This window comes from Microcaecilia unicolor, chromosome 5 (assembly GCF_901765095.1).
Source record: "Microcaecilia unicolor chromosome 5, aMicUni1.1, whole genome shotgun sequence".
Taxonomy (NCBI): Eukaryota; Metazoa; Chordata; class Amphibia; order Gymnophiona; family Siphonopidae; genus Microcaecilia; species Microcaecilia unicolor.
In genome coordinates, this window is record NC_044035.1 from 136,313,635 (window position 1) to 136,330,902 (window position 17,268).

Sequence of the window (17,268 nt, forward strand, 5' to 3'; positions counted from 1 at the left end):
CAGCATTTGTAGTACACTGGTGCCCCTGACATGCCAGGATACCAACCAGGCACCCTAGGGGGCACTGCAGTGGACTTCATAAATTGCTCCCAGGTACATAGCTCCCTTACTTTGTGTGCTAAGCCCCCCCCAAACCCACTACCCCCAACTGTATGCCCTACCATACCCTTATGGGTGAAGGGGGGCACCTAGATGTGGGTACAGTGGGTTTCTGGTGGGCTTTGGAGGGGTCACTGTTTCCTTCACAAACGTAACAGGTGGGGAAGGGGTTGGTGCTGGGTCCACCTGTCTGAAGTGCACTCACCCACTAAAACTGCTCCAGGGACCTACATACTGCTGTCACGGACCTGAATATGACATCTGAGGCTGGCAAGACATATTTTTAAAGATGTTTTTGAGGGTGGGAGGCAGGGGTGTGCTGGTAAATTTTTAACAACAGGCTCTTTCTACGAATGTAGCCAGCTCTGCAGTTGGAAGGGCCAGGGGTGGCCGGGTGGAGGAAGGGGGAGCAACACTTGCTTCTCTCTCCTCCCTCCCTTCGTGTGGGCACGCTAGGCATACCTTTGCTGGCAACCAATAAATGGACTGCCACCACTCCCAATGTCTTGCTCTGAGTAGCATGCTGAAACTTCTCACACATGCTGGAGAAGTCCCAGCCTGCTGCTCAGAGCTAGAAACAAGGAGCTGGGAGCAGCAGCAATCTATTTACTTGGCTGGCAGGGCTCAGCATCCCCACCAGCAAAGTAAAAGAGAATTCAGCAGGGGGCCCAAGCCCACATTTTGGGAGCCAGTTGTTAAAGTAGCCCCTCCTTTTTTGAAAATGCCCCTCCATTCACCTTGAGCCTTCCTACCCAAAATTTAAGGCTCTCCTAAAAACTCACTTATTTGAATTGGCCTTTTTCTTATCCCCAGATTTGGATGGTTCCCGTTGGTTTCACTAGCCTTCTGTCTTACTCTATCCCCTATTTTCTTTCCTTTCATTTATTGGTGTTCCTTTGTAGTTATTTTTACTGTTTTTAAACATTTGTTTACATCACTTTGTTATCCTTCGGACAAAAGGCGATTAATTAAGTTTTACAAAATCAAATCCCCATCAGTTCCCTCATCCCGCGCCCTTTAATGTCTCCCCTTCTAATCAGGCACCTTTCCTCCCCTCCCTTCTTTCCCCAACAGACACTTCTTTTATTTTTATTTATTCAACAGATTTCTTGAATTATGATTCAAGAAAACAAGACAGGTAATATATGAAAAATGACAAAGAAATAAATCACCATAAATCAAAAGAGAATAACATGTAGAGTGGCATTTTAGAAAAGACATCTAATTCAGAATATGGACGTTCAAATCAGTATGTCACAACAGGAACGTCCATCTCACATGCATTTTAGAACAGGATACATCTTGTTCTAAAATACATGTTTGATGGACATCCACATGCTGGAATCATCCAGCATAAACATCCATTTTTCAAATTGAAATGTCCAAATTATGAACTGGGAAAACAAGGGACATGGATGTCTGTGAGGCAGTATCTTATAAAACAGCCACACAGCTACCCATGCAGAGCAGAGGGGTAGAGCAATGGGCTCTTTTTCAGGGGGCCCAGGTGGACTGGTGCTGGATTCACATTGTCTGGCAATGAATTCCAGAGTTTAATTACACATTGAGTGAAGAAATATTTTCTCTAATTTGTTTTAAATTTACTACTTATTAGCTTCATTGCACACCCCCTAGTCCTAGTATTTTTGGAGAGAGTAAGCAAGCAATTCACATCCACCCATTTCTATTCCACTCATTATTTTATAGACCTCTATCATATCTCCCCTCGGCCATCTCTTCTCCAAGCTGAAGAGCCCTAGCTGCTTTAGCCTTTCCTCATAGGGAAGTCATCCCATTCTCTTTATCATTTTTGTCCTCCTTCTCTGTACCTTTTCTAATTCTACTATATCTTTTTTGTGATGCGGTGATCAGAATTGCACACAGTATTTGAGGTGCAGTCGCACTATGGAGCTATACAAAGGCATTATAACATTCTCATTTTTGCTTTCCATTCTTTTCCTAATAACACCTAACATTCTATTTGCTTTCTTAGCCACCACTGCACACTGAGCAGAGGGTTTCAAAGTATCATTGACAATGACACCTAGGTCCTTTTCCTGGGCAGTGACTCCTGATGTGGAACCTTGCCTCACATAGCTGTAGTTTGGTTCTTCTTTCCCACATGCATCACTTTGCACTTGTTCACATGAAATGTCTTCTGCCATTTAGATGTCCAGTCTCATAAGGTCATCTTGTAATTTTTCACAGTCCTTTTGTGATTAACAACTTTGAATAACTTTTGGGCTCATTTTTGAAAAAGGACGCCCATCTTTCGACATAAATCAGAAGATGGACGTCCTTCTCTCAGAAACGTCCAAATTGGTATAATCGAAAGCCGATTTTGGACGTCCCCAACTGCACTCCATCACAGGGACAGCCAAAGTTCAAGGGGGCATGTTGGAGGCGTAGCGAAGGCGGAACTTGGGTGTGCTTAACACTTGGACGTCCTTGACCCATAATGGGAAAAAAAGAAGGACGTCCCTGATGAACATTTGGACATTTTCACCCAGACCTGTTTTTCTTATGACTAAGGCACAAAAAGGTGACCGAACTAACCAGATGACCACCAGAGAGAATTGGGGATGATCTCCCATTACTCCCCGAGTGGTCACTAACCCCTCCCACCAGTGGTGTGCTGGAGCAGGCTCTCACAGGCTCGCAAGAGCCGGTTGTGAAGTTTTTAAGAATTTTGGGAGCCGGTTGTTAAAGTAGGGCCCTCCATGGCTACTTTAACAACTGGCTCCCAAAATGTGGGCTTGGGCCCCCTGCTGAATTCTCTTTTACTTTGCTGGTGGGGATGCTGAGCCCTGCCAGCCAAGTAAATAGACTGCTGCTGCTCTCAGCTCCTTGTTTCCAGGTCTGAGCAGCAGGCTGGGACTCCTCCAGCATGTGTCAGAAGTTTCAACATGCTACTCAGAGCAAGACATTGGGAGTGGTGGCAGTCCATTTATTGGTTGCCAGCAAAGGTATGCCTAGCGTGCCCATACGAAGGGAGGGAGGAGAGAGAAGCAAGTGTTGCTCCCCCTTCCTCCACCCGGCCACCCCTGGCCCTTCCAACTGCAGAGCTGGCTGCATTCAGAGAAAGAGCCTGTTGTTAAAAATTTACCAGCACACCCCTGCCTCCCACCCTCAAAAACATCTTTAAAAATATGTCGTGCCAGCCTCAGATGTCATATTCAGGTCCGTGACAGCAGTATGCAGGTCCCTGGAGCAGTTTTAGTGGGTGAGTGCACTTCAGACAGGTGGACCCAGCACCAACCCCTTCCCCACCTGTTACGTTTGTGAAGGAAACAGCGACCCCTCCAAAGCCCACCAGAAACCCACTGTACCCACATCTAGGTGCCCCCCTTCACCCATAAGGGTATGGTAGGGCGTACAGTTGGGGGTAGTGGGTTTTGGGGGGGCTTAGCACACAAAGTAAGGGAGCTATATACTGTACCTGGGAGCAATTTATGAAGTCCACTGCAGTGCCCCCTAGGGTGCCTGGTTGGTGTCCTGGCATGTCAGGGGCACCAGTGTACTACAAATGCTGGCTCCTCCCATGACCAAATGGCTTGCATTTCATAATTTCTGAGATGGATGTCCTTGGTTTCGAAAATCGCCGAAAATCAGAAATGTCCATGTCTAGGGATGACCAAATCTAGGGACGACCAAATTTAAGGATTTGGACGTCCCTGATGGTATTTTCAAAATGAAAGATGGACATCCATCTTGTTTTAAAAATATGGGTTTCCCCGCCCCTGGATTGGGACATTTTGCAAGGATGTCCAAATCAAAACTTGGACATCCCTTTTGAAAATGCCCCTCTTTGTGTCATCAGCAAATTTAATTATCTCACCAGTTATTCCTATCTCTAGATCATTTTTAAATATGTTAAAAAGCAGCGGCCCCACTATCTACCCTTCTTCATTCAGAATACTGACCATTTAACCCTACTCTTTCTATCTTTTAACCAGTTTTTAATCCACAATAGAATATTATCTCCCGTCCCTTGACTCTCTAATGTTATGAAGCAGCGGTCCCAGCACAGACCCCTGGGGAACCCCACTATCTACCCTTCTGAGTACTGACCATTTAACTCTACTCTCTGTTTTCTATCTTTTAACCAGTTTTTAATTCACAACATGACATTACCTCCTATCCCATGAGTCTAATTTTTTCAGAAGTCTTTCATGAGGTAATTTGTCAAATGCCTTTTGAAAATCCAGCTACGGAATATTGACCGGCTCACCTTTATCCATATATTTGTGCACCCCTTCAATCTTCCAGTACCATGCTTGATTTTAAATATAAATTACCTATTACTAACAAGAGTTCTACAAGTTCATTTTTCAATTCTATCAGTACTCTGGGATGTATGCCATCTGGTCCAGGTGATTTGCTACTCTTCAGTTTGTCAAATTGCCCCATTACATCTTCCGGGTTTACAGATTTTTGTTTCTGTTTCTCTGACTCATCAGCATTGAATACCATTTCTGGCATTGGCATCTATCCCACATCTTCCTTCCTTCATCTTTATCCTTTTTGACCCCCCCCCCCCCCCCACCCCCCTTTGTATATTTCTTTTATTTCTTTGCCTCCTTTCATGTCTTAGTTCAATATTTTTAATCATTTTAAAACAGTTTATAGTTAGATTATTGATATTTTAATGTAACCTAAGGCACTGTCTGTTTGTTCCTCTGTCTCCTTTTCATTTCCAATTTTGAACTTTAAATTGCTTAAATATGACATGACTGGTGGTACTGTATATTAAATAAATATGGCCTATGACATACTGTTTTTCCTGATACTCAGCATTTACAAGGGAAATGCAGACAAAAGGCGGCACCTATTGCTAGCACTTGAAACTTCAACTGCAAAAAAAGACTGTTGTCTCATTTGTGTTGCTCCAGACACAGCTAGAAATATCTGCATACGCTAGCCATAGAACATCAACTGGTTATTTTTAAATTAGAATTTAAAATTAGCAATTTATCTTCCTCCAGTTGAAAGGACACAACTAAAGTAGCCCTCGTAGACACTTCCTTTTGTGAAGTCTCCAAGAACTCAGTTAAATTAAAACTATCCGGTGAGGCAATCTGATCTAAATCCTCTTCCTCCTCATCTGAGGCAAATATATTTTTAGGAACTTAACATCTAGAAAGCCCTAAGTCTTCTCAACAGGATATATCTAGGACATCTTTCAAATATTGTCTCAAAAACACAGCATGTGAAAGCAAACATAACAGGAAAATTGAGAAACTGAATTTTTTTTTGCTCTAGCCAGATGCTCCGGACATTCCAGTTTATGATAGTTAGAAAGACTCCCTTTAATTCCAAAAAGGCTGGTAGCCTGTAATGTGATAATTTTACTCCATTGTAGACAAATGAGTCCCTGTAGTTAGCAATCTAGTATCAAGTTTAAGAACTGTTTCTTTAAAGAAATCACAAAACTTCAAATAACAGTTCTGTTTGAGACACCACCCTTCATATATCTACTAAAGTAACAAACCTTTCATCAAGAGAAGTTTCAGAAGAATAAAGGGGTGGTGGGATCAGGACTTTAGGCAAAAGAACTGCAGAGGATAATTCTTTAAAGGAAATCATGACCAGCAAAGTATTACTGGGCAATCCCGTATTACTTTCTATATTAGAATCAACAAGAGAGACCAATATATTAGAAGATACTGAACTTATGCTGGACTCAGGGAAGGTCTTCTGATCCAAAAAGGAACTAAAAGCTTCCCTATTATTGACCACTGGCAGAGTCCTTTGTGTCAAATGTTTATCCATAAGACCAATGACAGTCAATTTAGAGAGAACAAGATCTTTAAATTTACCTTTTCTTTTGCCCATATCTCTTCAATCCAGCAGAGTCCCTGCCTCATCCAGGCTCCAAAAGGGTTACAAAGGGGCATCTCTCTTTAGCTATGCCCTTGTGGCTGCATGCAAAGACCCTCCCTCTCCCCTTCTGAAGCTTTAGGTGACATCAGCATGACGATCTGCCTCCTCCAATGGCATTGCTCCCTTGGGGGAGTTGTCACAAGACACTACACAAGCGATACCAGCATCAGGGTAAGATGGAAAGCTGCTCCCCATCAGGTACTTCTGTCCCCCTCCCTTCCCACCTCCTTCTCCATTAGGCACCCTCTCCTTTCTGTAACCTTACACTCCTCTTCCTCTAAAAGGCACCTCCTACTTTCTACCTCTTCTCATTCAGTCATCACTTTCCCGATCCTTGGGAACCCATGATCCTCCAAACCTCTAGGGTTTATATGTCTTTTCCCCTTCACTTCTTTCTTCCATGTTAAAGCATGGATGCCACTATAGATCTGTGAGCTCCTCTAGCTGCTGGTGCTGTTCATCCCCTCTCCCCATGATTCACTAATCTTCCATCTGAACTACATGCTGCTGCTCAAAGAGAAAAATGATTGAATCATGAGGGAAGAGGAGCAGTACCACCAGCTAGAGTAACTGCAGAAAGGTGAGAGACAAATATGAAATCTAGCAACACCCCTTCTTCCTGCTCCTGGCCCAGCTATGCTGAACAAGAGAATACAGTGTTCAGTCACCCCTTTTAACCAGACACTGTATAGCTAACTTAAAAACTGGAGACTCTGATCAAAAAACGGACATTTGACAACCCTAGGAGAACACGACGAACTGAAGTACTGCGGAACCCTACACATACTGATCTAGGTCCAGAACCTAAAAAATATATATTTTAAAAGAACTCTGAATTGTGCCAAAATAGTTATGCTGCAAGTTCCATGAAGCACTCAGATAGGAAAATGTAGTGTTAAGCTCATAGCCAATTGTACTTAATGCTGATAAAGATGCAAAGGCTGACTGGAGAAAAGCACAATGCACAATAGCCATTGCAATGTAACCACTTCTTACACTGCAAGAATAAACAACCAGGGAGCTTACAAGTAATTTAACAGAGAACAACAAATTATCAAAGTTGCAGCCTTCCACTGATAAGATCAAAGCAAGGATGGAAATGAAAGTTCAAAGAATATAACAAGCTGAAAACCATATATCAAGGCAGGAGGCCTCAGTGGATAATAGACACACACATGTGGCTGATTTGGCAACCCAGAACAAGAAACTCATAGACCATATGGAGAATCAGGACAAATAATAACTGAATAACAGAGCAGCATGAAAATAATTCATGAATTGCAATGGTCAGATAATGGACATAGCTGACAAATGCACTAGACCTACCTCAAGAAGAATGAGTGCACTAGATGGCTGTCTTGAGAAATAGATTCATAGCTAAAATTTTGAACTATGCAGATAAAGCAAAACTGAAGGTATTCCTAAGGAACAGAGAGAAAACTATAAATGCATCAAATTGCTTACATATCAGAGCATCACCCTGGTGAAGTAGGAAGTACTCCTGTAGCCAGGACCTGCCCACCAGGGGATGTATTATCCTTTCGCACCGAGGATATATCTCCAAATGTTGCCCGGGAGGGAAAGGCTAGGACAGCTGTTGTACTTGGTGATTCGATCATTAGGCATATAGATAGCTGGGTGGCTGGTGGACGTGAGGATCGCCTGGTGACTTGCCTGCCTGGTGCGAAGGTGGCGGACCTCACGCGTCACCTAGATAGGATTTTAGATAGTGCTGGGGAGGAGACGGCTGTCTTGGTACATGTGGGTACTAATGACATAGGAAAATGTGGGAGAGAGGTTCTGGAAGCAAAATTTAGGCTCTTAGGTAGAAAGCTGAAATCCAGATCCTCCAGGGTAGCATTTTCTGAAATGCTACCTGTGCCACGCGCAGGGCCCAAGAGACAGGCAGAGCTCCAGAGTCTCAATGCGTGGATGAGACGATGGTGCAGGGAGGAGGGCTTTAGATTTGTTAGGAACTGGGCAACATTCTGGGGAAGGGGGAGCCTATTCCAAAAGGATGGGCTCCATCTTAACCAGAGTGGGACCAGGCTGCTGGCATCGGCGTTTAAGAAGGAGATAGAGCAGCTTTTAAACTAGAAATGGGGGGAAGGCCGACAGTCGCTCAAAAGAGCATGGTTCGGGATAAGGTATCTTTCAAAGATATCACCATAACAGGGAAGATAGAGTATCCTGATAGTGAGGTTGCAAAAGAGATTGTAGTAGATCGGGTATCTTTAAATAACAATAAAAATCAGACAAAAGATTGCCAATTAATACTGTCAAGTACTAAGCATGATGTACTTAGGAACAACAAACATAGTTTGAAATGTCTATATGCGAATGCCAGGAGCCTAAGAAATAAGATGGGGGAGTTGGAATATATTGCACTAAATGAAAAATTAGATATAATAGGCATCTCTGAGACCTGGTGGAAGGAGGATAACCAGTGGGACACTGTCATACCGGGGTACAAATTATATCGTAGTGATAGGGTGAATCGGATTGGTGGAGGGGTAGCATTGTATATTAACGAGAGCCTTGAATCAAATAGATTGAAAATTCTGCAGGAAACAAAACACTCCTTGGAATCACTGTGGATTGAAATTCCATGTGCAAAGGGGAAAAGGATAGTGATAGGAGTGTACTACCGTCCGCCTGGCCAGGACGAACAGATGGATGCGGAAATGTTAAAGGAAATCAGGGACGCAAACAAACTGGGCAACACAATAATAATGGGGGATTTCAATTACCCGCATATAGACTGGGTTAATGTAACATCTGTACACGCAAGGGACATAAGATTTCTTGATGAAATCAAGGACAGCTTCATGGAACAGCTAGTTCAGGAGCCGACAAGAGAAGGAAAAATACTAGACTTAGTCCTTAGTGGTGCTCATGATCTAGTGCAGGGGGTAACGATACGAGGGCCGCTTGATAACAGTGATCATAATATGATCGGTTTTGATATTGGCATTGAAGGAAGTGAAACTAGGAAATCAAGTACGCTAGCGTTTAACTATAGAAAAGGTGATTACGACAAAATGAGAAAAATGGTGAAAAAAAGACTGAAAGGAGCAGCTCGCAGAGTAAAAAACTTGCATCAGGCGTGGATGCTGTTTAAAAACACCATCCTGGAGGTTCAGGACAAATATATTCCACGTATTAGAAAAAAGGGAAAAAAGACTAAACGTCAGCCGGCGTGGCTAAACAGTAAGATAAAGGAAATCATTAGAGCCAAAAAACAATCCTTCAGAAAGTGGAGAAGAGAACCAACTGAAAGTAACAGGATAGATCATAAGGAATGCCAAGCCAAATGCAAAGCGGAGATAAGGAGGGCAAAAAAGGACTTTGAGAAGAAATTAGCGTTGGAAGCAAAAATACATAGTAAAAATTTTTTTAGATACATTAAAAGCAGGAAACCGGCCAAAGAGTCGGTTGGGCCGCTGGACGAAAATGGTGTTAAAGGGGCGATCAAGGAGGACAAAGCCGTAGCGGAGAAATTAAATTAATTCTTTGCTTCGGTCTTCACCGAGGAGGATTTGGGGGGGACACCGGTGCCGGAAAGAATATTTGAAGCGGGGGAGTCGGAGAAACTAAACAAATTCTCTGTAACCTTGGAGGATGTAATGGGTCAGTTCAGCAAGCTGAAGAGTAGTAAATCACCGGGACCTGATGGTATTCATCCCAGAGTATTAATAGAACTAAAAAATGAACTTGCGGAGCTACTGTTAGAAATATGCAATCTGTCCCTAAAATCGAGTGTAGTACCGGAAGACTGGAGGGTAGCCAATGTTACTCCGATTTTTAAGAAGGGTTCCAGAGGAGATCCGGGAAATTATAGACCGGTGAGTCTGACGTCGGTGCCGGGCAAGATGGTGGAGGCTATTATTAAGAATAAAATTGCAGAGCATATACAAAAACATGGACTGATGAGACAAAGTCAGCACGGATTTAGTGAAGGGAAGTCTTGCCTCACCAATCTAATGCATTTTTTTGAGGGGGTAAGCAAACATGTGGACAATGGGGAGCCGGTTGATATTGTATATCTGGATTTTCAGAAGGCGTTTGACAAAGTGCCGCACGAAAGACTCCTGAAGAAATTGCAGAGTCATGGAATCGGAGGTAGGGTATTATTATGGATTAAGAACTGGTTGAAAGATAGGAAGCAGAGAGTAGGATTGCGTGGCCAGTATTCTCAGTGGAGGAGGGTAGTTAGTGGGGTCCCGCAGGGGTCTGTGCTGGGTCCGTTGCTTTTTAATGTATTTATAAATGACCTAGAGATGGGAATAACTAGTGAGGTAATTAAATTCGCCGATGACACAAAATTATTCAGGGTCGTCAAGTCGCAGGAGGAATGTGAACGATTACAGGAGGACCTTGCGAGACTGGGAGAATGGGCGTGCATGTGGCAGATGAAGTTCAATGTTGACAAGTGCAAAGTGATGCATGTGGGTAAGAGGAACCCGAATTATAGCTACGTCTTGCAAGGTTCCGCGTTAGGAGTTACGGATCAAGAAAGGGATCTGGGTGTCGTCGTCGATGATACGCTGAAACCTTCTGCTCAGTGTGCTGCTGCGGCTAGGAAAGCGAATAGAATGTTGGGTGTTATTAGGAAGGGTATGGAGTCCAGGTGTGTGGATGTTATAATGCCGTTGTATCGCTCCATGGTGCGACCGCACCTGGAGTATTGTGTTCAGTACTGGTCTCCGTATCTCAAAAAAGATATAGTAGAATTGGAAAAGGTACAGCGAAGGGCGACGAAAATGATAGTGGGGATGGGACGACTTTCCTATGAAGAGAGGCTGAGAAGGCTAGGGCTTTTCAGCTTGGAGAAGAGACGGCTGAGGGGAGATATGATAGAAGTGTATAAAATAATGAGTGGAATGGATCGGGTGGATGTGAAGCGACTGTTCACGCTATCCAAAAATACTAGGACTAGAGGGCATGAGTTGAAGCTACAGTGTGGTAAATTTAAAACGAATCGGAGAAAATTTTTCTTCACCCAACGTGTAATTAGACTCTGGAATTCGTTGCCGGAGAACGTGGTACGGGCGGTTAGCTTGACGGAGTTTAAAAAGGGGTTAGATAGATTCCTAAAGGACAAGTCCATAGACCGCTATTAAATGGACTTGGAAAAATTCCGCATTTTTAGGTATAACTTGTCTGGAATGTTTTTACGTTTGGGGAGCGTGCCAGGTGCCCTTGACCTGGATTGGCCACTGTCGGTGACAGGATGCTGGGCTAGATGGACCTTTGGTCTTTCCCAGTATGGCACTACTTATGTACTTATGTACTTATGATTTTTTTGGGTGAAGGTAACAGGGTTTCAACTATGGCACCACCATACTGCTCAGAAGCACACCATTGCAATAGTGAGTTTACTTTACAATTCCCATCAAAGGCAAAAGTCATGTATAACACCAATGTAACAACAGATGAAAAACCAAATGGCCTAAAGTAATTTCTGCAAAAGATACAGACAGACTAAGAATATGACCGGTGATCTGTAAGATATCAGTACAGTTTTAAATTTACATATTAATGTTATCTGTGAATTTAACCTAGTTCAAAAAATACAGTTCAGTTGATGAAAGGTGACAGAGCATGGAATCCCCTGGAAGAGTAAGGCCCTAAGACTGAGAGATAGTGAAGTATTAGCCCTCTACAGGAGGGGTGGTCAACTTGCCACCAAGGAATTCACTGAGATCTTCTCGTTCATACTTAAACCTCCATTACCCTGTGTGTTCTGGTCTCAAGTATAAAACCACATACGCTTCCACCTTTTCCTACATCAGCACTCATCTGTGGAATGCATTGGCTAAATCAGTAAAGATGGTTCAGGATCATCTGACTTTCAGGAAGTCTCTCAAGACCTACTTAATTGGGCAAGCTTACCCTAAAGATCCAGTCCTGCATCTGTGATTCCTGGACTACAAATCCTATCAAGATTTTGTGAACTCAATTACTTTATCTTGTTCCTGTAACTTTACACCATCCATATCCCTTTCACTTTATTGTACTTTACTGTATGTTTCTTAAATGTTGTAAGCCACATTGAGCCGGCCAGTGGTGGGAAAATGTGGGGTATAAATGATATAAAATAAATAAAGAAATAAAGAATTCCTTCCAAGTGAAAAGCAACACTATAAGTTACACAAAAAGCTTACTGTAATAATGTGTACACAAAATAATACAAATAATAATAGTGTGAGAATGACAGGGGGCAGATATTCAGTTTTAAGAACCGACACCAATGATTCGCAGAGCATCAATTTCCTAATGTAGCCACAATATTAGACTAGTCATATCAGCTCTTGTACATCATAAATCTGCTCCCCTGATGTGTAAACAACTTTAAACCAGTTCTCAAACAAGATTACTCTCAGGTGACACTCAGTCAAATGGAAATAAAAGTCCATCGCCTACCTCTGATGTATACATGAAACTTTCGTTTCAAATTTGTTATATTGCCAAATTCCAGTTCTATAGCACAATTATACACTATATAAAATGCATAAAGATACCACACTTATCTCATATGTGATAAGCCCATAGCCAGTTATTCCGATTTCCTCAATTCAGAAGGATCCCTCCTTCCACATGAAGGAAAATCATTGAACAAGTCATGGGCCTAGCAGAGTTACAACCACTGGTGATGGAAACACCTTCCACAAATGAAAAAGCATCAGGACTTCACAGAACGTTGGCCCTAGAAGCATCAGGATCCAGTGGCTGAGAGGCAGTAGAGTCTCAGCAACACAGGAGGAATTGGCCACGGTTGATGAAAGGTGACAGAGCATGGGATCCCCTGGAAGAGTAAGGCCCTAACTAAGACTGAGAGATAGTGAAGTATTAGCCCTCTACAGGAGGGGTGGGCCCCAATGACAGAGCCAAAGTAACAATGCCCTCTCAGCCCACCAGAAAGGGTGGACCATGCACCAGAGGTTTGGGGCACAACAAAGCAGAGAGAGCAGTCAAGCCAAACTTGATCAATCCCCCATATGACACTGACACCATCCACCAGTCCAGTTACATTTCTTCACCTGGGTAAGACTTGGAGTATAGCAGAAATGAAAAAAAGGTGATTACTATTGGAACATAAGGAAAGAGGTTCTTTTCTATATCTAGTGTACCTTAGTGCACAAGATATTTTACAGCTCTACCCCTAACTATGTGGTGGATTTGCTAGTTATTAGGAAGGCAGATTGGTCATATAGGTTAAGAAATCAAGGCTTAATGCAGTTTCCCACACTAAAAATGAAATTTAACTGTTATATATTTATTTAATTGGTTCTTTGTAAGCTGCTTTGGGGCTGCAACACTGTGGCAAAAAGGCGGGGTATAAATGTACTAAAATAAATAAATAATAAATAAATAAAAGGTGTGAGGTATAAATCGATTCATTAAATGAGCCTTGAGTAAAGTTCAGCAAATTGCTGGAATTCACTTCCTCCCGAATTAAGATTAACTTCTAGTTATTTGAAGTTTTGTAAATTATTTAAAAAACATACTTATTTGCTATATATCTGTAATCCTAATATTTGAGGTATTTATTCTGGTATATTGGAATTTTTTTTAGGATGATGTTACTTCCTAGGATTGACCTAGCTTCTTTTATACGTTGTAATCTGCACGGATCCAGAAATCTTAGTAGCGGAGTATACATTTATTGTATTGTATTGTAGATGATAATACCATGTGGCTATCAGATGCCTTGTAGAACTGCATAGGAGATTCTTTCTTTTCTTTGAATTATTTCATGGAGATTAATACTCCAATTACTTTCATACACTGTTGGTACTTTCTATGAACCTATGATTATGTAATTTCATAAAACTTGTAAAAATTGCCAGTCAGCCCTGGCAGGGTTTTATTGTTTGTTTGCTTTCCTCAGCAAAAAGGGGTAAATCCCATCTGTTAACACCCTTCTTCCCCAGGTAGAGGCACCAGGCATCAAGTATTCAGGGATTGATGGAGCCCACCTAAGATGGACTCCTGCCAAACTGCTCCCTGATACAGGATTCTACCTGCATGGGCACTGGAGCATTATGACAATACTGGTGTTTTGATAGCAATGGGGTAAAACATGAGAAACAGACCCTATTTTAGCATAATGTCTCCTTCTACATGAATATTTGAACTGTAGAAAACCTTTGAAAAGTTATTTTCATTTCTTAACATCTGTTCAATAAGCATTGGTCCACTCCAGGAAAATTCCATTCACACCACGGCAAGCCTGCTAATATTTTCACGTCTGAAAGCATTGCAAATGTATACAAATCTAACATACGTGGAGGCTCCAAGCCTGGCTCTTGAACATGTCCAGACAGAGCAGAGGGACATCCAGGATCAGACATGAAAAAGACACAGATTAGGGAGTGAGTATACAGAGGGAAGACATGAAGAGTAGAATGACATATCTAGGTATCATAACAGGAGGTGATACATAGAGCTAAAACTGAAATATATATAAAATGAACTCAGAAGTCAAAGCAATGTAGGTAGGTTGCCTTTTATTTTTAATTCATTTTCAAAGACTTAATCCCAGTGCTTGTTTACTCCTGGGGGAATTCCATGTCACCATGCATTGCAGAATTCTGCACAGAAATCAGGATGAAGCTGGTGATTTACATGGTTCCCTCTCTTTCCCCTGCAGCACACACCCCAAGCCAGGGCTGGCATTAGGGGATGGCAACCAGGGTGATTTCCCTTGGCATCCATGCCTGCCTCAAACTGAAGGAAACATAGCCTGAAGGCAGGTTTAGGGGCCCCTTCCTCAGTTTCTGTCATGGACCCCTTCCCCCTCCCCAGCTCAAACAGTTTCTAATATTTTTGCCTTGCCTCTAAAATCTAATCTGTAAAAGCCAGCAAGGAGGAAACAGCTATATGTCAGTCTGTGTCCTCCTCCCATCACGCTGAACTGAGGATGTGTGCCTCAGAAACGGCTATGCCTTGGGGGGAGGGGAAGAGAGAGTTCAACTCTGAGTACGTGCGGTGGAGAAAGAGGTGGGTGCGATAACAGGATTCAGGAAAAAGAAAAATCTACGTGAGTACTGTGAGTGTATAGGGGTTTAGAGAGCCATAGGGTGGTTGTATATTACGATCTCTATAATATAGTATTGGAATAACTAGTTGCTATATTTCTACAGGTACAGACTATCTCTGAAGCCAGTTTACCAAGTAAAGCAGAAAGTTGTAACCTCCTTGGAATGGAAGTGTTGTCCAGGATACATAGGAGTAACTTGTGAACACAATGGTAAGAAAAGAAAATAGTACTTACTGGAACCTTAATTGATTCTTACATTTAAGAAGCTAAGAATGGAACATGAAGAGCTTTGTCTTCTAAGCTGTGTGTGTGTAAACTTCCTGAGTCAGCTGCTCATCTACCACATGGTGTCTCTGAAGCGGTTTTCTCTGTTTGAACTGCATGAGAAACTTCACTTATACAGGATCTGTCAGCTCAGCATAGTGCAACATGATAGAATAGAGGCTGACCCGGGTAGAAGATTTGCACATAGCTTAGAAGGAATATTGTCTACTAGGGATATCTACTAGTCCAAAACCTACATTTTTCCCTCATAATTCCCTTAAGGTGGATAAGGTCCTATAATCTGTGTATAACATAAGATATGACTATTAAATTCTTTATAGACTTAGGCAGGAATGCTTTTTCTGATACACAATCTACAATTTCTGTTCTTAATATGGAGTGTTGGGGAAGCAGGCTGTGAATCAGGGAAGCCAGAGTTCAAATCCTACCACTTCTGTTGAGATTCTGTGACCTAGGGCAGAAAATAACTTTTATACCTGACTGCTACCCAACTGCCAATATTCAGAAGTACTGTAGCTCACAGTACTACTGAAGTAACAGGAGAGGTTGTGGCAACCATTTTATTCAGGCAGCAGCAAGAGGCAGAAGCGAATGGGCTTCGCTCCTGCCCCCATCATCCCCACTGGACCACCATGGATATGAGGTAGGCCAATCTTGTTCGGGGGGGGGGGATTGGGGAGACATTCCAAGGGGGAGGGAGTTGCAACTGTTGCGGGCTGGAGGGAGGGGAAAGAGAAGGAGGGTGCTGAATCGAGGGCAGGAGGGGGATTACAGGTGGTTAAAAAAAATTATGTGGGTCCCAGCCGATATTCAGCCGGAGCCCACTTAACTCTCTTACGTGGGCCCCGGCTGAATACCGCCACTATCCACATAAGCTCCAGCAGCCTGACCCACTTAAATTAGCCCCAGATATTCAATGCTGGTGCCCAGACATAGCTTGGCATTGAATATTTGGGGATGACTGCTGTGGGCTGAATATTACCTCCTTAGAATTTAGCCCACACCTTTCCTGTGGTAGTTAAAAGTGAGCTATATTCAGGTTCAGTACTACTACTACTACTACTACTTAACATTTCTAGAGCGCTACTAGGGTTACGCAGCGCTGTACAATTTAACAAAGAGAGACAGTCCCTGCTCAAAGAGCTTACAATCTAATAGACAAGTGAACGGTCGGTCCAATAGGGGCAGTCAAATTGGGGCAGTCTGGATTCACTGAACGGTAAGGGTTAGGTGCCGAACGCAGCATTGAAGAGGTGGGCTTTAAGCAAAGCTTTGAAGACGGGCAGGGAGGGGGCTTGGCGTAAGGGTTCAGGAAGGTTGTTCCAAGCATAGGGTGAGGCGAGTTCAGTAAGTATTTCTCTGTCCCCAGAGGGTTTCAATTAGTTTGTACCTGAGGCAATGGATGGTTAAATAACTTGCCCAAGACCAGAAGGAGCATCAATGAGATTTGAACACTGGTCTCTCTGATTCACAGCCTGCTCTTCTAACCCCTGTGTTAGTCCTCCAATACATTTCAGTTATACTGATTGATTTGGGTTGTCTGAAAGGTGTGCATAGTTTTTATCAGTCTCTTTCCCACTTTCATTGGCCTTTTCCACATATCTAAGACACATTCTACCACATTTGTACCAGCGCTATATTGTCCTTCCAATAGTTCTCAAGCAGCATCCATGTCTTTGCCCATATAGAAGTTTACACAGAAAGAAGTCAGTAGAACTTTGAGAAACTTTCCTGATGGCAAAGAGAATGTAGGGTGACAATATATCAAAGTTTATCCCATACAATGACACAAACATTTTCATCATCTGTTTTAGAGTCTTATGTTAAGCTGCTCTACTAACCCATTAGTTTGAGAGGGGTACACTGAGGTATATAACTTCTTCTTTTTCAAGAGATCATAAATTTGCTTCATTATTCTAAACTCAAAATGGATGCCTTAATATATCTGAATCTCC

General features: G+C 42.6%; 1 protein-coding gene across 1 annotated transcript in view; it reads left to right on the forward strand.

Moving 5' to 3' along the window:
• Positions 1–17,268, forward strand: part of MMRN2 (multimerin 2) — a 127,188-nt gene that overhangs the window by 80,082 nt on the left and 29,838 nt on the right. The window contains exon 3 of the mRNA XM_030203354.1: positions 15,132–15,238. Coding sequence (XP_030059214.1) covers positions 15,132–15,238 — 107 coding nt within the window. The remainder of the gene's footprint in view (positions 1–15,131; positions 15,239–17,268) is intronic.